The 23,890-nt window shown below is 36.4% G+C and overlaps 1 protein-coding gene across 2 annotated transcripts in view; it reads left to right on the top strand.

Annotated features, from left to right (window-relative positions):
* SEMA3A (semaphorin 3A) overlaps nt 1-23,890 on the top strand; it is a 243,420-nt gene that overhangs the window by 201,684 nt on the left and 17,846 nt on the right. For both annotated transcript variants that reach the window (XM_048301619.1, XM_048301618.1), the window contains 7 exons: nt 3,472-3,614; nt 4,712-4,826; nt 4,924-4,993; nt 6,021-6,165; nt 11,988-12,207; nt 17,289-17,380; nt 20,094-20,135. In XM_048301619.1, the coding sequence (XP_048157576.1) occupies nt 3,472-3,614; nt 4,712-4,826; nt 4,924-4,993; nt 6,021-6,165; nt 11,988-12,207; nt 17,289-17,380; nt 20,094-20,135 (827 nt within the window). The remainder of the gene's footprint in view (nt 1-3,471; nt 3,615-4,711; nt 4,827-4,923; nt 4,994-6,020; nt 6,166-11,987; nt 12,208-17,288; nt 17,381-20,093; nt 20,136-23,890) is intronic.

Below are 23,890 nucleotides of genomic sequence, written 5' to 3'. Positions count from 1 at the left end.
CTTCATTTTCAGGCATGTAGTTAGGATTATTAATCACTAATTAAAAATCTGAATCCATCTCAGATGAGCACTGGTAAGAAGTGCCTACAATGCATACTCTGGCTGTGGCATTTATTTTATCTCACAACCCTCTTCTCAGCTGTCGCTCTGACAGAATCATTTGAAACACATATTTTCAATTTATTCAACTATTTTTCTATAATTGCTGTGTCAGTCCTGCTTTAATACGCAACTGTCTTACTGTTTCTAGGTTCACTTGCAAAATTATGAGAGGGAAAGAAAAGAATAATAATATGCTAACCGAGGGCAAGTTTATATAACCAGTGCTATATCAGCAATATTTTAGACTCAAATGGGACTCCCCACAGTATCTTCATAGGCCAATGTAAAGTTAGATTTTTGATGCCTGATAATATAGTGATTTATTTTAGAACTTGATATCTTGCACTAGAAATAAATCATTCAACCATTTGGGAATGTGTTTAGGTTTTGGTTGAATATTATTTTTTACCCTTTTTCATTAAGACCTTAAGGATGTAAAAACAACTGATTCAGAAAAGAGGTTCTCCAGATCCAGTAGCCAAAAACAGTGTCTTCTAATGGGTATCCTCTTTCTCTGATGGATCCTTCCCCAGGCTGCAGTGCAGACATTTTCAAGCTGTAGTTCTTGTTTCTTGAGATTCAAGTTGCATGCAAAGCCTTAGTATATCATATAAAAAATAGTCTAGATATTATTTATCTCGGGTCTCATGTCAGTGTACCTTGAAGGCTATTAAATGCATGCTAGAAAGAAAGGAAGCACATTTAATAGCTTACATTACTGGCATTTGGGGTGGAGAGCTTAAAATCTCAGCTTGTCCATGTTTTCAGATGTCTAAAAATGTTTATTTTAACAGACAATAGGTAGTAGACACAGGTTCACAGAGATCTGTTTTGTGGCCTGTGTTGTTCAACATGTTCATAAATAACCTGAAAAAGAGGCTGGATGAGAGGTTGGGTTTTTTTCACATGAATCTAAGTTATTCAGCATAGTGAGACAAAGGAAGACTGGGAAGGATCACAAAAGGATCTTATGCAACTGGGTAGCTAAACAATCAAATGACAAATTAAATTATTCTTGATGAATGATGTATTGATAAACCTTGGGGAAAGCCATGAGGAAAACATGCCTATCTTCACATATAAAATAATGGGCTGTGTGTTGGGGTCTCCTCCCCTGCCATGTAGCCCTGGGAGAGGGGGCCCTGAGGGCACAGACACGGGGTTTCCTGCCCCTGCTCAGCCTCGTTCCCATTGGTTGGTTTGTGTTCCCTGCGCGGGCAGAAGGACCCTTGGTCCCGTGACTGGAACAGTTCCTCGGCAGAGCCCCGGCCATGCGGCTGGAGAAATAAACATCTCTGAAACAGCTACAAGAATCTGTCTGTCCATATATATTTCCTTTCCACGGGACTCCTGGTTTGATATATGCGTGTTGCAGTATCCCCACTGCAACAGCTGTGGACAGAGCACCACCAATGAAGAGTGAGATTCTGGGGTTATGGCACATAAATTCCATGACAATTTCAGATTACTGCTGAGGATCTGTCAAATCCATTTTAAATGTTAGGAATTAATGAAAAAAAAAAACCAACAGAAAATTCAACAAAGAGAATTGCTACAGCCCTTGTTAAAGAGCATACTAGTCTTGAACACTCAGCATTTTTTCAATATAGGAATTGAGAGGAACCAAATGAAGTTATTAAGATCAATGTTCAAAACAAAAAAATCAGGAGTAAATTTTAATTCATTACATTGTATACGTGAGGAACAAATTCCAAAAGGACATGCTGAATGCTGGAAATTTGTATGAGTTCAAGAAGAAACTAGACAGATAACTGGATGAGAAGTCTATTTAGAGTTAACTAAGCACACAGAAAGCAGCAAAGCTCAGGGAATCAGCTACACTGAAAACAATTGAAGGAAGGGACTTTATTCTTGGAGAGTATTGTTTGTATTCACCTTTGTATTCACCACATATTGTTTGTATTCACCACATATTCTTTCTTGTCTCCAGTAATTACTTCTGGACGATCTTGGAGGTTGTGTATTAATCTAAGTAAACTTTGGTCTAATCCAGTAGGGTCATCCTTCTGTACTCGTATATATAGATGTATACACACACACAAGTACATTAGAATATGTACATATATATACACACAGATTGCATGATAAGACACACACACACACAATTATGCAGTATCTACTCATATAATAGAAACATCTAAACTTCTATGTGCATATATACAAATATATTAAAATATGTTGCTTAAAAACACTGCCATCCTTAATAAGGCAATGAGTTGCACAGGCCAGCTACTGCAAACTGGCAAAACATAGCAAAGTTCATTCTTTCCATGACTATATAGCAATAAACATACACTGGAAAGATGTTAATACAGACACTAAAATAGCTTGCAGTTTCACATAGGAGCAGGACTCTGAGTAGTTAAATATAGTTCACAGTTAATTATCCCAGCAGGATGTAGAATGGTTATAAAACAGATTGGTAAATCTGTTGGATATGCCTTCTTTTTCCAAATATAGTAGAAAGATACCAGCTGAAGTATCTCTGTAAAATACAGCAATGAGCCAGATGCACCACTGGTATGAATTTATTGATATGAATTCTATAAAATTCTCTCTCCTAAAACTTCTTTATAGCATTTTTTATATAACTGATCAGTATGTGCACATTATATGTATTTCATTTTTTGATGTATCTTTTTTACCACCAAGTAAAGTCGTCACTCTAATCATTAAGAAATAAAGTTTATGTATATAAAAAAAAAAAATTACAAAAATGGCAAGACAAAGTATTTCAACAACTTCAGTAGAAATTCTAAAATCTGTTTCTATTCTGAAAAGAAGACAAAAATTTGGGGATTTGGGGTATCACATGGAAATAGTATCAATCAAAATGTATTTTTCAACTTTTTTTAACAGTAATGCACTAACAATTTTCTAGGCGTAAATTTTTTTTTTAATCGCTGAAATGAGAACTTTACATTTGTCTCCATAATTCTTTCATTTTAATTGTGACTTATACAGAAAGATTATTAACCAAAGTCCAGACATCCAAAGACAAGAAAATTGTCAGTAATAAATACATGGAATTATGAAACCATGCTGTAATGTTATACAAACATCTGTAAAAAGATTTCATAAACATTTAATTGCTCCAATAATGAAGTTAATATATATTCATTAAATACCTGTAACAAAAACTTCTCTGTATTAAAGATAAGAGGAATGCAAATTCCTCTTATCTTTAACCTGTCATGTTAACAAGTGATGATGTACCTAATTTAGAAATATTTGCCATGGGATGCAGTGATTGGGTTTTGGGAAGAAAAATGACAGTTCATTTATGTAAGGAAGACAAGTGATCCAGTTCATGCAGTAGTAACATGCACAATGGCATTGTCTTCTCAGATCCCAGATTTGTCAGTGCTCACCTGATACCAGAGAGTGACAATCCAGAAGATGACAAAATCTATTTCTTCTTCCGTGAAAATGCAATTGATGGAGAGCACACTGGAAAAGCCACTCATGCCAGAATAGGGCAGATCTGCAAGGTAAGATGATGACTTTTTGGTGTGATACCAAATGCACTTGCAAGCAATTTTAGAAACTCTGTTTTCTTGCCTGTGAACTATTCAGTACTAACATTGGCATTGTAGTAAAGCAGGGGTCATCCCAAGAGAAAAATAGTTTGGGGATGACACACAGAAAGGAATACTATTTAATTATTTTCTGGGGGAACTTAACAAACTACAGTGTTTGGTTTAAAAAGTCATACATATCCTCTGAGGCTTAGAAAGTGTCTGTAAAAGAAAGTGTTTTACAAGAAATGTGATACTTCCAGGTAGGCCAAAAACATTTGAAGAATTTGCTTTTTAAATGTTAATACCTTTCCATTCCCACATTAGTGAAAACCTTTAAAACACAGGCAAAGGAAGATACAGCAAAATAACTGTTTAAGGTTAGCTGTAGAAATGGGCAGCCATTCCAAAGACCCTTAGTGACTGCAAGATGAATCATTTGTCCACACGGATAAATGTCCAGATGGTTTTCTGACAGACTTTCAAAAATATTTCTGCTAATGAAATGATATTAAAAAATTTGTAGCTTTGGCAACTGTGATGTTTACAGTAAAATTTTCTGTTAATTCATAAGCACAATTTCAATTTACCTCCTTGAATTCAGAGGTTGCTACTTTAAAACCAATTATCCCACAAGTATGAAGTCCTTGGGGCACTTTGTTTCTGTACAACTGATCCCACTGTTCTGGCATTTTTATCTACTTTGTTCCGTTGCAACTTGCCTTTCTACTTTGCTGCTACCCAGTTAACTATAATAAACACCCTCAGCTTTTGCAGGACTTCTGCCCACTTACCTTTTCCCAGTCTTATATGTGTATAAAGGTATATAAAGAGATTTGAGGTTTTTGGTTTTTAAGTTATGTATTAGGATGAAATTTGACGCAATACAGTGTAAAATAAAAATAATTCAGAGTTTGTGTCTTTGCAGCATATTGCTTTTGTATGTAGTGTGAATTCTTCTCTCTTATTTTCTCTAAATATCATCTTATTTACTGTATTTTCTTTGTACTCTGTTGGTACTTCAAACAAAGACTGTGCTAAATATTAATGCAAAATAATTTTATTATTAGAATGACTTTGGAGGACACAGGAGCCTTGTTAACAAATGGACAACTTTCCTCAAAGCACGTCTGATATGTTCTGTACCAGGACCCAATGGCATTGACACACACTTTGATGAACTACGTAAGTGGCAGAAATGGCCAGAATATAGAAATGTCTTCAGGTATTACCTGTATGAATTCAACCTAATTTTCTTTTCTTTCTCCTGTTATTGTTACAGAGGATGTGTTCCTAATGAACTCAAAAGACCCTAAAAATCCAATAGTCTATGGAGTGTTTACAACTTCCAGGTACAGAGCATATCATTTTACTTCCACAGAATCTTGGGTGGCTGCTTGTTTTAAAGAGGATTCTTTGTTAAAAGTGGTTTTAAAAACCATGAAATTTTCTTAACCTTTGAACTGAGAAGTCAATGGCAGTAAGAAGTAATGAATTAGGTTTCTTTCTTATGAGCGATGTACATCATCACTCTGAAGCTGCTTTTTATAGCAGGGATTAGCATTTGTAGCCCTTTCCACACAGATTTGGAAAAAGAACACAAGAACAAATAAACTTGTTTGGGAGCAGTGTAAAATAGAAAATCTGTGGAGTGAGAAATTGGCTACTCAAGGAGATATTAGTAAAAAATATTGCTGAAATCTGGAAAGTCTAATGATCTTTCAAATGTTCTGTTATTGAATCACATATAACTGTGACTTGAATGTTTTTGTTTCATTGTGCTTTCACCAAGAACCAAATATACTCGCAGCTTTGTCCTGAGGAAGGTTTGCAGTACTGGTTGTATTGCCACATTTATCTGTGAAGGAAACAAGTTTTAGTTTCTAAACAGAAAATATGTTTCTAGTGATACCAGGGATAGAGGAGGGAGATTTACAAGTCCTTACTGTCTTCTGCAAGAAGTGTCAGGGTAAGAAACAACACTGAAGTTTGCACGTGTGCTGCCCAAGTGATGGAAGAGACTGCTAAAAAAAAATAGAAAAAAGTGAAGTGTAGGAAAAAATTGAATAGTTCTCTAGGGACAGCCTTACTGAAATTTACTCACATTTGGGCTTTGGCCTTCTGGGGACAAGATGTTTTAAATAGTGAAATAGCAGCCATCTGCTTAGGAAAATGTCTGGGAGATCGTATCAGTTTTGCTGAACTTTCACAGGAGGTGAGTGAGGATTGCTCTGAGAGCATGTCAGAGGTTTGATAATCAGCACATGCAATAAATTAGAAAGCACCAAGCTGCTATTCCCATAGCTCTACCACTTGATTAAATCGACGGATAATTTAAAGAACCTGATTTGATTTGGTTTCTTCTCCCCTCATTTTCAGTAATATCTTCAAGGGATCAGCAGTGTGTATGTACAGCATGACTGATGTGAGGAGGGTATTTCTTGGTCCCTATGCCCACCGAGATGGCCCGAACTACCAGTGGGTTCCCTACCAAGGGCGAGTGCCATATCCACGGCCAGGAACTGTAAGTACCCTAAGAAATACAGCAATCTAAACTGGGAAGACTGTGGAAAATATTTTCACACATTACATGGTCCTTGAGCTGAGATCCAGGAAAGAAACTGACACAGATAACAAAATGGATAGAGTGGCAGAAGGGAAAACTAACAGTTCCTCCAGGTCCAGGATGTACTGATTTTCTGTAACATATGAAACTGCAATAACAACTTCGCTTGGATTTTAGTTTTGGCATTCATATTAACAACTTCAAAAGAAGTTTTGGTAATGGCTGGAGAATTTTACTGAAAGTCAAGTGTTTCATAAATTACATTGCATTACCCTTTCCTTGGAATTTGTTTTTTTCCAAATATTGGCTGAGCCATTCTTATTGAGAATGAATGGAAAACAGAGGATTTGCCTGCCTGTTAGGAACTTTCAGTCAACATTAAATCTAGGACAGTGAAACAGATATTTCTGCAATAGATGATAGAATGACTACAGTAGTTTCTGACTTCCACTGGGCATTTTTTAAAATCTCTGCTTTTACCTGATTCTCTTTCTAGTTTATAAATGACTAAAATATCAACCTATATAAGACATCCATATTTCAACTGATATCATCACATTCTAGAAATATTTAACTGCCTCTGAAATTTCCAGTAGTCTAAGAAGATGGGACATTTATGAAACAAGCATTAATTGTATACATTGGCGCCGCTCCTTAGCTTGTATAAATCAGCTTGGCCCATTTATGCTGTGAACTGTCATTGAAGAAGATGAAATATGTATGTGCACATGTATACATATAAATGTATGTATGTAGATAATATATATGTCTATAACATTCTTTTTAAAGTCTTCTTAAATATAAGGCACAAAAGAAAGCAGGAATAACTTTGCTTCTTTAATTCATCATATTTTCTACTTTTCTCTGGTATGTTTGAAATCGTCCTTTCCAATCTGATCTTTCAACTGATATATATGCTCAGCTAATGAAAATTGCTTCCTAAGTAAAAGAAAACAGTGGCTCCCTGACAGCTGGATTCCTCAGCACTCCTCACTTCTTCACTGTGACTAACAGAATTTCTAGTTTTTTCCAGAGTTAAAATAAAAGCTCTGCAGCATAAAAGAGGTTTCAATTCTCATCTGATGGTGAACCTTTTTTTTTTCAATTACCACAGTTGATTCTGATATGTCAGGGGGTTGGGGTTTTTTTGAAGTTCTGTTGTTTTACGACTGTAGAAAATGTGAATGAGTGGACATTTTTGATATTTCTTGTGTAGCTATTGTCACCTTCTTTTCAGTCTAACAGACTTAGTGTTCATTATTCTGTTTCTTTATATTCCTCTTTGATTCCAGTATCAATTAACCTTTCTCAACAAAACCAGATACTAGATATTATGCAGAACTATGGACAAAGAAATTTCTGTGATATGGACTATCACAGAAATAGGCTGAGATAAAGAACTGACTACTGCACACAGGCTCTGTTGCATTCACTCCTCTACAGAGATAAGATGCAGTTCTACTGAGATTCTGAATGCACAATTCAAATACTTGCTCTTGAGATTGGAAGTTCTGTGTCTTGAGACACAGTTACGGCCTCAGTTCTGCCTGCAGGTTACGTCAAGACTTCTCTGAGGGTCTTGATGTGAGATGCATATGGGAAAAGAGTAAGTTGATCAACTTCCCCGAATAAGCAGAAAGGAAAGGACCAGAACCCAGCCCTTAAGTGGTGAAGTGAGCTAAGACACCAGAGCCTCTGTCAAAGTAAGGGAATGCAGTCAGGTCACAGATACTTTTTGTTTCTGGCTACCCTATCAGAATGGAGTTTTCCTTTACAATTTCATTGTAAAATGCTTTTATTAAGATTCACGAAGTTCAAAGATGTTCAGATTCCACCATAAGCTGTTTTCTTGCCTAAAGGCAAATGTGATCCCAAATTCTATAGGTCTGCTTAGCCCCTCAGATGTAGCGCAGGAGGAGGCTGTGCCACTGTAAATCCTGTTAGAGTGGCTGAGGCCAGCAATTTGTCCTAGCCCAATGCCAGTGACTCTAACCCTGGGTTCTGCCACTTTGAAAAAGAGGACTGCCCTCACAGTTGCTAAAATCATTCTGTTGTATTAATAGGATAAAACTCAGTTTTAAAATGAGGTACATTTCTGGCTAAAAAGAAGCTTTTTGTTTATAAAGTGATAAAGATGGGTGTGTTTTCAATGGTTTGAAGATCTGTTAAGAATAAAGAAGAAAAATATTTTTGAAGTTCTTTAGATGTCAGACCTTTGGATTCCTTTTCCAAGAAATGCAGAAAGAGGTGGGAGAGAAAAACCTGATCTTCTTACAGTAATTCATTTCCAGATTGCACTGCAGTTAAACAGTGCTGAATTATCTCAGGAATTTAATAGGTGAGGTGCCAGTAAACTTCTTGAGCATCTGGTGACTTGCCCAGTATGAGTAAAAGAAAAGGAAAGTAAATGTTTTTTTAAAAAACCAGAAAGCTTTGTAAACAATTCTACATCAGCTTCACATGTAACAAAGAAGTTGCCAGATTTTTCCTGTAAGATCTACAGGACTTGGTTTTATCGCTTTCTTTTTCTATTTTTATTTTTCTTTTTTAAACTTTTTAACAGTGTTTGGGAGAGGAGGGAGGATTTATGTGTATACCTCATCTTAACTGAGGTGCCTCATCCTGAATTCCTATCTCCCTTTCTGTGAATTCAGCTGCAGTGCTCAGGTTTTCTCTGCTTCATGGCACCAAGAGTTATGACCAAAGCACTTTTTCTTTCTACCAAAATGTAGATACTGATTTGTTCTGTTGTATTCCCTACTAGGCCAGTTAGGGGATAGTCTGGTTCCTTCCTCCTGACTGATCTAACTCCCTGGTATTACACAGTGGGGACACAAAATTGGAAGTGAATGTAAAATGCAAGAGTTCTTACACTCTACTTGAATCCAAGATGAAACTCATTTCTCCATTTTTTTCAGGATATTTGTATTCATACCTATATTTTGGCACACGAAAACCTAGTTCTTTAATTTCGATGGGATTGATTTGGTTTATAAGCACAAGTTCTGATTAAGTGCCTTGTCAGTTATCTTGACCTAGAATCACTAATGTCAAAAGCAGCCCTGTCATTAGCACCAAGGATAATGTCATGACAGGGCTTTCCTCCTCAGGACAGCTGTTCTGTTTTATTCTGTTCTATTCTGTTTCTGAGTTGAGATTCCTGTGCAGACAATTTGGACTGTGGATGGGCTAGATCTCCCCTACTGACGGTGCCCATTTTGCTCATTGAAAAGGGAGGGATTTACAGCAGTGGCAGTTTGATTTCATCCCAGTTTTCTAAAGTAGGATGAGATGGCTGTGAGCTGCAGCCTAGTCCAGGTAATGCACTTCAAACTTTACATGTAAAGACACAAGGTTATAGTAATTTTTTTTTATTCTCAGAAAAGCAAGGGATCTAAGGAGTGATCAGGGTCTCAGAATTGAGAGTCTTATTCAAGCACACAGAATGATGACTCTAATTCTAGTTTTATGACTTTTCTGCGCAAAGTATATCTTGGTCCATAGAATGATAGAATATCCTGAGTTGGAAGGGAACCACAAGGGTCACTGAGTCCAACTCCTGCCTCTGAACAGAACAGCCCCAAGAATTACATCATGTGCCTGAGACCAGTGTCCAAATGCATCCTGAGCTCTGGCACTCTTGGTGCTGTGACCTCTTCCCTCGGGAGCCTGTTTCATATTGCTGCAAGTAAAATCCTTTGTTAGAAAATGAGCCAGAAGGTAAATATTCAAGCAGTTGAAACACAGCTGAAATTAATTTGCTTAAAAATGAAATGAATGTTCATTTAGTATTTTTCCAGTTTGCCCATCTGCAATTAACAATAGTTCTTGTGTAGTGATTTTTATACATAGAGTACTTTACATCTATTGTCTAATTGTTATCTAATTAATCCAAGTAATTGGTATTGAACTGTAGTTAGAATATTAATTGAGATGTAAAGCAAACTTAAAATTTAAGTGTAGCATTTGAAACACTATTTTTTGAGACAGAAAATGGTTTGGCCAATAATTATGAAAAGTCCATCTGATTTTCTCTTTGTAATAATTTTGTACAAAAGAGCAAGAACATATAATAAGAAAAAAAAGGTTAAAAAATCTTAACAAAATAAAATAGATAGCTAACTTGTTTTCTTCTTTTTCTGATCCACAGGCCTTAATCAAATATTCTTCTTCCCTCCATTCTTCCCTTCCATACAAACAGAATGCAGGAATTTGCTTACTAGCAAGTATTCCAACAAGGGACAATTTACACTTTATATGTCCATGCTGGAAGCATCCCTTTGCTGAGTATAGCAGCTACTCCTTTTGACAACATTGATTTTTAAATTTCATTTCTGTTGAATTATTAATAATTTGGATCAAGGTGATAGCAAAGACAATTGATTTCTTCTGTTGAGCATCCTGCAAGGTCTGGATTCTTGCTTAGTAAGATCTTGTCCTCTAGGTTTTTAATTTAATTGGAAGGTATTTTATACCTGGATATAAAGGGCAAATTATCTAGGGCATTTTAACACCAGTTGTTTATATTTGAAGTTCAAATACTGCAAAATAATTATTTTCAGCTGGGATTTAATGTTTTATATGTCTTCAAGAGTTATGTAAACAGGTCAGCAGTGGGGGTCACCAAGATCTTTGACAAGTATCTTTGGCCTGATGTCATGGCTCGTTTTCTTCATCCACTCAGCAATACTAATACACTACTAATGCTTATATTAATGTTACAAATAACTGTTCATAAAATACTTACCAATTCTACAGAAGAGATCAGGGCAAATGATGGTGATTAGCCACAGTTCTTGAGTCTCCTGGTGGGGATTTGTGGTGGCTGAAAGTGGAGGAATACTTCTGTGGCTACCAACACCATGGTCTTACCTTTCCTTTTCACCCTCTGGTTTTTGCTTACAGTGGGAGGACATGAGCTAAATGTGAAAAGTAGAACCTTGTGGTTCTCACAGATGAGAGGCAAAACTGTCTGGCCCACCCCTGGGTATATACAGGGGAAAAGTGACTCTTTTCTGTCTTACTTCATGGGACCAGATTAATCGCGATGGAACACCAACTGTTCTGTCACTGTGCAGGACAGTGCGGAGTTATTGCAGGTTCTTAATGAGACTTGCCTCACCTAAGAGTTCATATGGGCAGTATGATGAGCAACACTCACAGAAGGCTTTCTTTAGAATCAGAGGGCAGAAAAAAAAGATACATTTAAGACATGACTCACTAGATTTGATTTAGTGTAACAGGATCCACATTATCAGGACTACATGGACGACACAGACTTGTTGAGACAAGCAGGGGTTTGAAAAGTCAGTAGAACAGGGCATTGTCCCAGGATTTAAGGATTTGATTCCTCACGTAGTAATTTGGACTTCCAGTCAACTTCTGAAGACAGTACTTCAAAACAAACATGATGGCATAATTAATTAATTTTGTGTTGTATACATAACCAAATACTGAATTTCTTGCCTTGTATTGAATCATTTAGATATTTCAGGATTTCTTCCTTCTGCCAATTAAAGATTAATACTAATCAGTAGTGGACTTATAAACCTTTTCCACTGAATAGGAATAAGAAAATTGATGTATGAGGATCATTTACATTCTGTTAACCATATTGGTTTAAAGCCAAAATAAATTAAAAAATAGAGGCTAAGAGTGACAGAATTAACTTTTGCTGTCTGTCACAAAACACTTAGATTCCGTGACATATTTAATTCTAGACTGCAGTAGATGGGATGATAAATAATAAAATGTAAAACATTTCGTTTTTTTATTTCCAGTGTCCCAGTAAAACATTTGGAGGTTTTGATTCCACCAAGGACCTTCCTGATGAAGTTATCACATTTGCCAGAAGTCACCCAGCCATGTACAACCCAGTATTCCCCATCAACAACCGTCCAATCATGATTAAAACAGACGTGGATTACCAGTTCACACAGATCGTGGTAGATCGAGTAGACGCAGAAGATGGCCAATATGACGTGATGTTCATTGGCACAGGTGAGAAGTCTTGAATCTACACTGTATGCTCCTCCAGGCTTGATGGAAACACAGAGCAGATAAATTTCATACTTTGAAAGACAGAACACTGACTGAAGAACAGCGTAAACCTGTAAAAATTTGGGGCAGGACCCAAAACTGCATGTGGGGAGGTCTTTGTTACAAACATTCGCTGTTACGGGTTCAAGCCATGGCCTGCTTTAATTCTTTAGGAGCTTTGCCAACTGGATTAAGATCAAACCACCCTCTTTCCAACTACTGCTATTAGGGATTTTTATTAGAAATATCTTCCCTTATTAATTATAATTTAGTATTAAAATGAGGGGTTTGAGGTACCCATTTTGAAGTGCAGCATAAGAAGTATTAATGCGAATGAGGGAAATATCCAGGTATGGGAAATGTCTTGCGTGCCTTTCAAGTGTTTCAAGTATTGCCTTAAGATGCTCAGCTCTTCAGCCAAGAGGGTGCATCATTTTACTTAAGATGAAGATATCTGGCACGAATGGAGTGTTTTCAGAAGAGCTGGTATTCAAATAGAAACATTATGTCCTTTCCAAAGCATTTGCAGAATCATTCATCTTGGGCATCTTAGAGAAATGCACTCAGAAAAGACATTTTTTCCAGAAAGGTAATAATGAGAAAGAGTGTCCAGAAATTAGCTGATATGCATTTTCCTAAATTCAGTGGTTTCCAAAGTGTGCTGAGTAGCAATTGGTGGATCTGTTTCTTCATTTCTGAAAGTTTTACATTAGTTGGCTGATGTTTCAGTTAATGTTGAATAAAAGTATTTTATACTCCTACTGAGCATAATTGCTAGTAATTAGACATTGGCATCATGAAGCCAAACCAAATCAAACAGAAACCCTACTGCTTCTTTTCAGTGTTGGACCAAAAAAATACCTGTATGTCTGTCTTATAACAGTCCAACTTTTTGCATGCTTTAAATACAGTTCTGGTACTCCAGACCTGGGGTTAGATTTCCAAAGCAATAAATGTAAAGTCTCTTTCGTGTTGATGCCTGAAATGTATTATGAGTAAACTGAGAGCTGGTGAAGTTCTGTGTACCAAACACAGTGCAAGCATAACAATTCAGAACATTTACTGCAGAAAACACAGCTCTGCAGGAAGGGTTAAAGCACTTCAAAGCTGTGAACTGAGTTATTAGATACCAGTGCTACAGTATGTTCTTGCATAAAACATTGGAAAAGTATTTTCATATGATTTTACACAACATATATATTTTCCATCACACATTAGAGACTTCAATGTCATCCACAATTCACAGTGGTTGATGGTTGGTGCCTTTCAACAAGTCTTCTATGACCTGATTCAGCCCAGAAAAAAAAACCAAACATATACAGGGTATGATGCTGAACAAACATAAGGAACTTACTTAAGTATATGTCTTGAGCAAAAGAGGTGGCATTTAACTCTCCTAAGCTTGGCCTTTGGACAAAGAAAGATGCATTGCTTTCTGCAAGGGAAAGCAAGAAGTTCTTCCAGAGATTCACTGTACTTTCTTCAAGACTTCTGTTAGAGTAAGATGAAAAGTAAGACAGAAGTTCCTGTCTGTTTCAGATAGTGCAGGAAGGTTTGCTTAAACCTGAGTTACAGCTTCTAGACAGTTACCATTGCATATACTGGTTCTTTAGTTATTATTATGTATAGCAGTTGTTATGTAAATCAGTCAAGGCAAGGTCTCCCTCTAAAAGAACCTCAACGATAATTTTTACCTCTGAGTTGGGAGTTTAGGGTTTTCCTAAACCACTAATATTCAGGTGTATGATAAATACCCAGGATTCTATCCAATGCTGGTGATAGCCGTGCCCACAAACAATAAGAAAAGTGTTGAAACATTGTTACTTGCACTTGCCAAAAGATATTTCATCACCAAAATCCCATCTTTCTAAGTGCAGATTGTTACTATTTTTTGAAATACTACTTTTGTCCATAGAAACCATTTTTTTTCCAGCAGGAGGTCATACCGTCATGGGACAAGAGCAGGCATTACAACACCCATGCCTGGAGCTGGATCACAAAAGATGCTCCATGCTCCTCTGAGCTCATGTCCTTATTTTCAAAATAAGGAGAGGTTTTCAGGATGAGGAAAGGTTGTCTTCTGTGTGGGAGGAAAGGTAAAGAGGCAGAACCGAGGCCTTGCCTGCCTTCTACCAGAGAGCTGCACTGAGCCAGCTGCACAGAGGAATCAGAAACAGATACACAATCAGCATGTATTACTTCTTCCCAAGCAAAGAACTAACTAGGAAGCAGATTAGAGACTCTAGTCACAGTCCATTTTCCCACTTGGTGATCTGAACGTATGTCAAAGCCAGAATTATGCTCTCTGGGGTATGACTGGGTTTTTCTGTGCAGGTCTGTCCCATCAGATTAGATATATTTCTCTGTATTTTCCCTTTACTGTTAGAGCAATCTGCATTATTCCCATGTGCTGCTGAACTGTAGTATATTGAAGAAATACTTTTTTTTCCTTTTCATTGAATAACTGATGATAATTGAACACAACAATTAATAGCCACCCAGTGTGGTCATATTTTCCTTTCCTGTGGGTGAAATCTTGAGCTGAGCAGTTTCTTTCCCACTGTGATTGCAACCAGCGTTTCACAATGAAAATAAAATCCTATCAGCATGCTTGAAAGTAATCAGAAAAAAACAGGATTTAAGATACACACTTAATACATATCCTGAGCGTCTAATGCTTGGGATCCTTTGGCACAGTTAAAGTACCTCTGTCAGTAAAGCAAATTAATAACAGTAATCTTATCTTGCTAAGCAGAGCCTATTGATCCTAAAGGAGTCGCCTGATTCCGTTTGTGTGAAATTGTTTGAAATACTACTCTGTAAAACTTGATCTAGAACTCAGATAAAGCCGCACTTTGGTACCTGTGGCCTGACCAGAGTCTCCAGAGTGATTAACTCAGTGTATCTTTGACCTCAGAGGCTTTCTTGAGATCAGGAAACTGTAATTGTTTCAGGAGCCACTTAAAAGTCTGACCTTTTGTTGAAACAACATTATGGGAAACTTGTGTCTGCTCAGTGCCCACTCAGTCTGTTTTAGAAAAAATCTCCCTTTATTTCTGAGATATGGCATTTGATGGATTGTGACTGAGGACAGTCCTAGTCCAACACAGAATACAGTTGTGACATTTTGCTGCACTCTCATATTTATTAGATGAGAGTTCCCTGTTTTTCACTGGTAAAATGTATTTTCCTCAAAACCACAGTCATCATATTATCAGGATAATTAAGGAAATTAACTCATCAGTTAAATTACAAATATAACTACTGTTAGATTATCTGTTCTTCTGAATTACTCTGTTGTAGAAAAGTGGGATTTTTTTCTTATTATTTTAAAGTTTATATTGCATTTATTCTGTACCATTCTCAATATTTCTTGAATTAAATATATTCAATTAGTAGCAGCGACCATAATGAAAACCACTCCAAACCCACTTATCTAGTATATTTTACTAGCTTAATTTCTACACATAGATGCCTAAATAAAAAGAAAGATGTGCCTTGCTTTATTGTTGCTTTAAGAAATAACTGTTGTTTTGGGTTTTTTTAAATGAATATATGAATGCGTGGCCAATGAAAGAAAACAGTGATGTACATATTCTGGGAGGAAAAAAATTGCTTCTTTCTAAAACTCCAAAAATATGTATCTAGAAACCAACATCTGGTTAAAGGGAAGCAGATGGAAAAATGAAAACTCTCAGTTCTACAGGATATCCCAGGTTTTCTAGAATATTTAAATACAAAATCATGTAAAGAAGTTAAGTACCAGAATTTTAAATTAAATCAATATCTTTTAAGATAGTTGCCTTGTAAAAACATTTTTAATGCATGTGATCTCTTTGTCTCAATTTTATGTGTATTTTAAATATAGAAGTAGAGAGTTGTCATCTTTTTATTCTTATTTCAACTAACACACAAATTATATATACTTATAAAATGTGTATACATTTGATTTTGTGCAATTGATGGTTAAATTCTTGTTTTAAGAATGTCGACCTTTATAGAAATTTGAGAATTTTATCCACTTAAAATGCCTTGTATTTTCCTAAACCATTAAAGCTGTAGGATGTGCAACTTGAAAAGTCCTCAGGGACATAGTTATTCTACCTGTGATACATTTACATGGCACTACACTTGGCTGGTTAAAAAGAAAAGTCGCATACAGATTGTTTCCATTTCAGAGAGTCTGCAGTGATGTGTGCCAACCTAGAAATGGTTCTTTGTGTTTTTGTTGTTTCCTGGAAGTCGTGTTCATAGAAACAAAGAAATAAATCACAGATGCAGAAGCTGAATAACAGAGATGGTCTTTAGTCTCAACCACGTTCCCAAAACCAGAGGCTGTGGCTCTGGAATTGCAAGTGCTGGCCTTGTTAATTTTAAAGCCAGTTGCAAAACTCCAAATATCTAATTTGATATAATAATAAAATGCTGGCACACATCTATTTCTAAACCAAAGGCACAAATTGTATGCTTTTCACCCCTCAGTGAAGACCAGCATCTTACACACAGAGAAATATAGATGCCTTAAGGGGCTTATACATCTTAGGTACTTTGTTTGACACAGGGAAGATCGCGTGTACTTAAGAGACCTAACAGCTTCATCTGTCTAACAAAATTCGTCCAGATGGTTTTATATCTGTACTGCATCTTCACATGCATTTTAAGAAAGACAAACATCATATTCAAAATGGACAATAAAACACACCCGAGTAAATTTAGTGCATTTCCTTCCCCAGTCATGAATCTGTCATTTTATACAGTCACTTAAATAGTATTTCAGTTCTGTCTATTCTTTAATAACTATAATAGTATGTATTTTCTTTGTTGCATTTTGATAATTGAAATACTTAAATGTCCTACTGAAATTCAGTGTTTTCTGAGGTTATTTTAAATAGCAGTTCTTTTGAATGAGTGCTGAGAGATACGTAGCTTCACAGTCTTTATATGTGAAATAATTACATACTACAAGAAATTCTGGCTGCTACAAAGCTGAAGTATTCATCTTAAGCACCTGAAAACTTTTTTTTTTTTTTTCCCTTTTCAAGATATTGGAACAGTTCTTAAAGTGGTTTCAATTCCTAAGGAGACTTGGCACGAATTAGAGGAAGTCTTGCTGGAAGAAATGACAGTCTTTCGGGTAAGTGCAGCTGAATTTCAAGTGTCAGGTTGTGGATTTCTCTGTGGACAGCTGCAAACTCAACTTCTTGCAGTCTAGCCAAGGAATAGCCTGGCATACCCCTCTAATTAGCTTGTCATTTAGAGACCCAGACACTAGTCAAAATAAACCTTGAAACTTTCAGTGTGAGCTGGAGGTTAATGATAAAAGAAGTGGCATTCTGGGCTCTTGTTCAGTGGTTTAAAAAGTAAATTAGTGTTTCTGAATCTTAGAGCTGTTGCATGCTGGAGTTAAATATCTACCTGTGCAAGTCTGAGAACAATGCCTGTCTGTTTTCTCCCACAGAGATATGCAATATACAGATTTGTAATTGCATCAACCCTTAACACTAATCAGACTATCAGCATACTGTAACTAAGAAGATACTTTAGGTAAAACAGTGATCTGCCCAGATTTCTTATGCTTAATAATGTGAGGAACAAAGTGTTTATATTTTCAAAGGTCACTTTAGGGTCTCATTTTCATGGTTCGACACAAGACACTGTAAACACCCTGTAGCTTTTGTACTTTTTGGTGAAATCAATCTCTTCCATTTTTCCTATATGAGCCACCTAAAAAATATGGCATCCTGTAGGCACTCCTGCAAGGCAAGGCTGAGTAAACCTTTCAAACACTTCCCAGACAGAACCCAGGGATGTCTTGTGTTTTGTACACAACAACGAATCATTTACATTCCCCACTTTATTCTTTCTGTCAGTGCCGTTTTATGGCACCATTTCCCTGTCTCCAGGCTGCTGGGGGTTGATACCTGGCTGGGAGCATGAGGTTGATGTGACAGTGTGAAGATGCTGCTGGCACGCTCCAGGAGCCTCTTGTCGTGTGGTGTCACTCCAGACGTGCTGACAGGGACCGTGCCCAGGACCTGACAGAGGGGCGCAGCCACCATATCCTCATCAAACTCCACTCCCATCCCTTCATCTGTTTTTTTCTGAGCAGAGACAACATAGCTAAACAGAGCTTCTTATGGGCATTCCTGGCTTTACTGGTACCAATCTTGCTCAGAAACCTCTGTTTTGAGTGCAAGATACCTGTGAACAATATGTGTCCCTGTTCTTGCAATCTGTGGGGTTTTTTGTGGACAGAAATCTAGGGATCTTTTTTTTTTTTTTTACATTAAAATGAAGTAGAAACTGTGAGAAGAAAATGACATAAGTAATTTGTGTCTCCCAACATTTTTTTTCTTTTTTATACACACAAAAATCATTACATGAATGCAGGGTAATTTGGCAATTGTTGATCATGTATGAATCTCTTCCCTGAAACAAGTAGAAGTGCCAAGCTAGAGGACATCAGAAAAAAATAAAAGTGAAAGAAGGGAAAAAAAATGGAATTAATGTTATTTCAGAAAGGTTTTACAAAAGTAGAATCATTAATTGCAAATTCAAATTTGGAATTTTACTTTACATGTTTATTTTTTCATTGCATGAAAGTATTTTGGTGTTCTGATTTACTTGAAAGCTCATTTATCTCTTTAGACATGTATTTAAGCCTTAAAGAGGGCATTAATGTACTTAAGTGAAATAAGCAGAATTTATGTACATAAGATATGAATCTTTCAAATGTAAGTTTTCTTTAGTTGTAAAGAGTATACATGCATCATGAACAATGTATTTTGATGCTTAAGCTGTAATGTGCTGAGTACAATGCTTTTCATTTATAATTCCACAAAGCTGAAGGTCTTTCATATCTGTTACATTGATAACAAATGCCTCTTTAAACCCCTTTTGTGCAATATGTCTCTGAACAGCTGAGCAAACAAATTAATGAGTTCAATTTCCATTCAAATGTTATATTTAATTGATGCTTTCTAATATAAGGTCTATTAACCTCTCTGTAAAGGCAAGTCCATGCTTACCATCCACTGACCCATATCAAATTCTCTCAGGGTAAGCAATTTGAAAGCTCTACAAGTGTAAAAGCTTAATAAGGACCTTATTAATGTATATAACCAAAAGTATGATGTGTGGGATAAATAACAGATTTCTAGATGGAATAAGGTTCATACAGAACTGACTTGCACAGTTTTTATTATGCCACTTTTAAGATGAAAATCCATCCAAGAAGCTGGACCGAAAAGTTGTAACAGTTGACTAAATAATGGATATTCCAGAGTGCAAAGAACCTCTTGCTCATTTTGGTTGCATGTTCTGAAAATGCATGTAACTTCTTTGTAAGTGAATAGTGTGGTGCAGTTAAAGAGATTGTACTTGGGATTAGAACTTGTTCTTATGAGGAAAATTTCACAGGAATGGGGTTTTCACCTTGATACACTAAAATGAGTTGCTTATTTCAGTGTTATTATCTTTAATAGATAGTATCTATGAATTTTCATATAGCCATTATTATTTTTGTATTACCTGGGAACTTCTTTAAAAGTAATTTTGTTAAGTGTGGATAGCAATTTCAAGATGTGAAATTAGTGACAAAGTGATCACAATTAAACTGTATTAAAAATGGGAAGTGAAATACCTACGGTCAACATAGCAATCAAAGATGCACCCAGATACATGCATTTTTACAGCTAGAAATTTTTCCACTGCACAAGACAACAAGAAGGACTATTACTACGGAGTATCTAGTTTAATTTCAGGGTTTTCTACCTTGTGCAAATAGCACTGTAATAGCATTTTTATGTTTACAGCTCACTTTATATTTTAACTCTATTTTTCCCTAGGAACCCACTGTCATTTCAGCAATGAAGATTTCCACAAAGCAGGTACTGTGTGCACAAATGTTAAATCACTTTCAAATATTTATTGGTCTCTGTCTTCTAGAGACAGTAACTTGGCAGTCAGCAGAGACATATTAATTGCAGCAGCAGCATCCCATCCCTTTACATAAACAGCAGTAGTTTCTCAGGAAAATGTGACGTGCAACAGGGAAAGGAAAAGCCTAGTTTGTGTTACTTTCTGGTAAGGTGGAAACTAAACAAAAACTAGCCAGCTGTCTGGTGGCTCTCTAGAAAAAAAAAAAAAATTAAAATCCACACTGTAGAGAGTTTCCATGACAGAGAGGCTGTTCAAAAGGAGTGGCCAAACTTGGTCCCTTTTTAATGGGACTAGTTCCAGTCTCTGTAGGAATAGTCTGGTACAAAATGCAGATGGTGGAAGGATGGAAATGGGACATCCTCCTGTCTTTCTGTCCTATGCCCATTCCGTTCCCGGACGCGCGTCATTCAGCTTTAACAAAAGATTAACAGATCTGATGCAGTCCAAATTTTCCGTGGCCTTCTGGTTCAGTGATGTGGTTAGGATAAGGGTTCCAGATCCAAAATTTATATTTCCTACTTTCTGTTGAGTACACTAATAGCTAACTGCTTATAGAAAAGATATGTATTATAAAACCAGCCCATAACTAAAATGAGCTGAACCTCTTGATGGATAGAGGTAAAGTTTTGTCTGACTTACAGTAAAGGTGATTCCTGCATTTCTAAGCAAATTTGTGAAGCAGTTGATGAATTATGTGGTTGTGAGAAGAACATTGGTTTGCAGTCCAGGAATGAAGTGGGTATTAGGGGCCTATCTTCTAGTTTGCTTGGAATTAGGTGGATGGATCCCAGCCACTGTCATTTCCTGTCTCAGGAGTCTTAGACATAAAATTTAGTGTCAAATTTAATTTTTTTTTTCTTTTTCATATATGTGCTGATCTGAAGGCTTATTTGGTAAATATAAGGAACTTGTTTTCGTTTAATGTCATTGTCAGGAATGAGGAGATTTGGTATTACTTTCAGGACTAGGTGCACTAAAAATTGTGCACGTAATAAGTAAAATTTAGTTAATTCATCTACCTCCCTTTATACATTACTAAACAGAAGTTGAATTCATTCTGTAATGGACAGAGCACAATATTATATTTTAAATGCTGCATATTTAACTCTGAATTCACTGTCTTTAGGAAAGTTGTCTGAAAGCATTCATTTATTCGACAGAAACTGTCTTGGGGGGGACACTGTTCTAACAGTTTACCACCTAAACCAGCAAAAATGGCAGGACAAAGAAAAAGGTAGTATTGAATACTGGGATAGTTAAAAACAAACCTGTCAGGTTGTATATATGTTCACATCATACCAAAATGCTCTGCTTTGGATTATTTTTATAAGTACGTTGCCTTAAAGCAGCCAATCATATTTGAAAATTGACCATGCATTTTCATACAGCTTTTTCTCCAAAGCATCTTTAGTTATTCAGGAGAGATTACAATTTTCCCTGAGTTTTCTGAAAACAAATTTACACTGCTAAAATTGTCTAAAGCTAAAAAAGAGCATAAACCACAAGTTATTCAGGCAGAGTAAAACTCATGAAAAATCAACCACCCTCAGGCTAAAAATGACAGAATCATGATACGCTATGACAAGCTTTTGGCAGTATGTATGAAATAAGTATATGGCAACATGTTTCCATTTTACATTTATGATTTAAAAATACTGTAGTTCTATAACTCAAACACTTTAGTCATTGTGTTCTGATAAGCAGGGTGGTTTTCGTATAAACAGCACGATAATTCTATGCATTGTGGAAAGCCAGAGCCTGAAATGTAAATAGTAAAACCAGCATGTTCTACTGAATGCCTTAAAAATAATCACTTCATTTTGTTTTTTCACTAACAAATCGTTCGTCCAATTATAAAAACATGGTACAGGGAGTTTCTCCTTATTTCTAAATGTTTTACTGCTCTGGTTGTTCAAAGCTACCTCTTTTGCCATCATGCCAATATGTTATGTTACAAATTACTCTTCCTAAAGACCAAAATCTACAAATTCTTCAGGAGCGGAACTTAGCTTAAGTTTTAAATTATATAAAGCTCTAAAGCTCCCGTCTCTCTCTCTCTCTCTCTCTCTCTCTCTCTGAGTATGCTTTTGGCCCTTGAGCAAGAGTGGCTTTGAGTAAGGAAATTTAGCTTTTATGTGCAAGACTAAGCCTTAATATGTTTTTTCTCCATTCTGCTGTCTTTAACTCACAGGAATTACGTCTTTATTTTTCACTGAAGCTACACATTCCTCCTGATTGTGTTCAGAGCCCTAGGCTCGTGTAACCTTATCACTTAAACAGTTTGTGCTTTGTTAGCAATAGACACAAACCTTCAGAGCATCCTTGAGCCTCTGCAACACCCTGCAGCTGCCTAAACTCCCAGTTCTGTGATGGACACGGTACCACTTGGCTTTGAGCCTGTCAGGTGAAGCTCCATAATTTTTCCCTTGGTTTACAAACATGGAAGCAGGCCAAAAAGTTCAGCCGGGGTTTCAATCAAAGGTGACTTTTTGCAAAGCAACCTCTCACCTTTTTCTCAGGGTCAGATTTGTGATGCTCCATCAAAAAGCCATTGGATTTCTGGTGACATGGGAAAAGGATAAGGAGATCCTTAGCTGATACAGGGCAAGTCCTTGTCTGGTGAACTGCTACAAAGAGCTTTTGTTTCTCTTGTATAAGATTTTCAAGCAAAGGCAAGGCAGACACCTTCAGAAATACCTTAGTGGCCACTTTTATAGTATATTTCACCAAGTACTGAATTTTACTCAGAGATTAACATTTCTGTCCATAGTGGGCACATAGAAAGGACCAGCTCAAAATGAATATATCACTTAAACGGCATGCTGAACTATTCTGCATTACTTCTTAAGACATTAAATTAAATCAAATGATACTTGAATCTCATGCTCCCTAAAGTTCCTTTTCAAATTCTGCTTAAGTTCTTCCTCTTAAGCATTATATTTTTCCCATTTTGTTATGTCTTTGCTTTTTGGGCAGCACTGTGGGGCAGCCAGAAACCACTGGATCACTTAAATATTAGTCTCTTCTTGAGTTTTTCTTGACTTCTAATACTTTTGCAAGAATTTTTAGAGGACAACCTTTTTTTTCCCTCTCTCTGGTTTGATCTGATAATCATTCATTAAATTAACAGTTAACAATGTTTTGGGAGAGACTGCCCAAAAGGCCGTTTGACTATGGTATGGCAAAGTAAGGTCAGATCATTGATGCTAATAATTCTATTTCTATTTTCTGAATTTCATACTGCCTGGATTTTTATATTGTTAGTGTCCAGAATAATGATCACCAGCTGGAGTCTAAAACCATGATCAGAAGAGCAGCAAACAGGGCAGCAGCCTTCAGGCTGTGCAGCACCTGAAACACATGTTGCAGTTCACTGACTGAACTATAAACTTATCTACAAGGAATATAGTTTTTAAGTAACCCTATTTTGGCCTCAATTTTTTTTTTTTTCTTATGTTTCTGGTCATTTTTTAATTCTAAAGACATTTACTGAAAATTAGGGATGGGACTTTTGCAAAATGAAATTGGTTACAGAGGTACATAGGAAACCATTACACCATTCTTTATTTTCCCATGTGCATTCTCTGGGTTGATTTTTATATTAGTTGCACCACACGTTCCTACATGCTTATACAGATATTAATGCCCCAATTACACAGGACTCAGATCAATACCATCTGGACATTTAAGATACTTAACTGAA

Source organism: Corvus hawaiiensis, chromosome 4 (genome assembly GCF_020740725.1).
Source record: "Corvus hawaiiensis isolate bCorHaw1 chromosome 4, bCorHaw1.pri.cur, whole genome shotgun sequence".
NCBI lineage: Eukaryota > Metazoa > Chordata > Aves > Passeriformes > Corvidae > Corvus > Corvus hawaiiensis.
The sequence above is the reverse complement of the archived record's forward strand: the minus strand, read 5'-3'. Positions and strand labels throughout refer to the sequence as shown.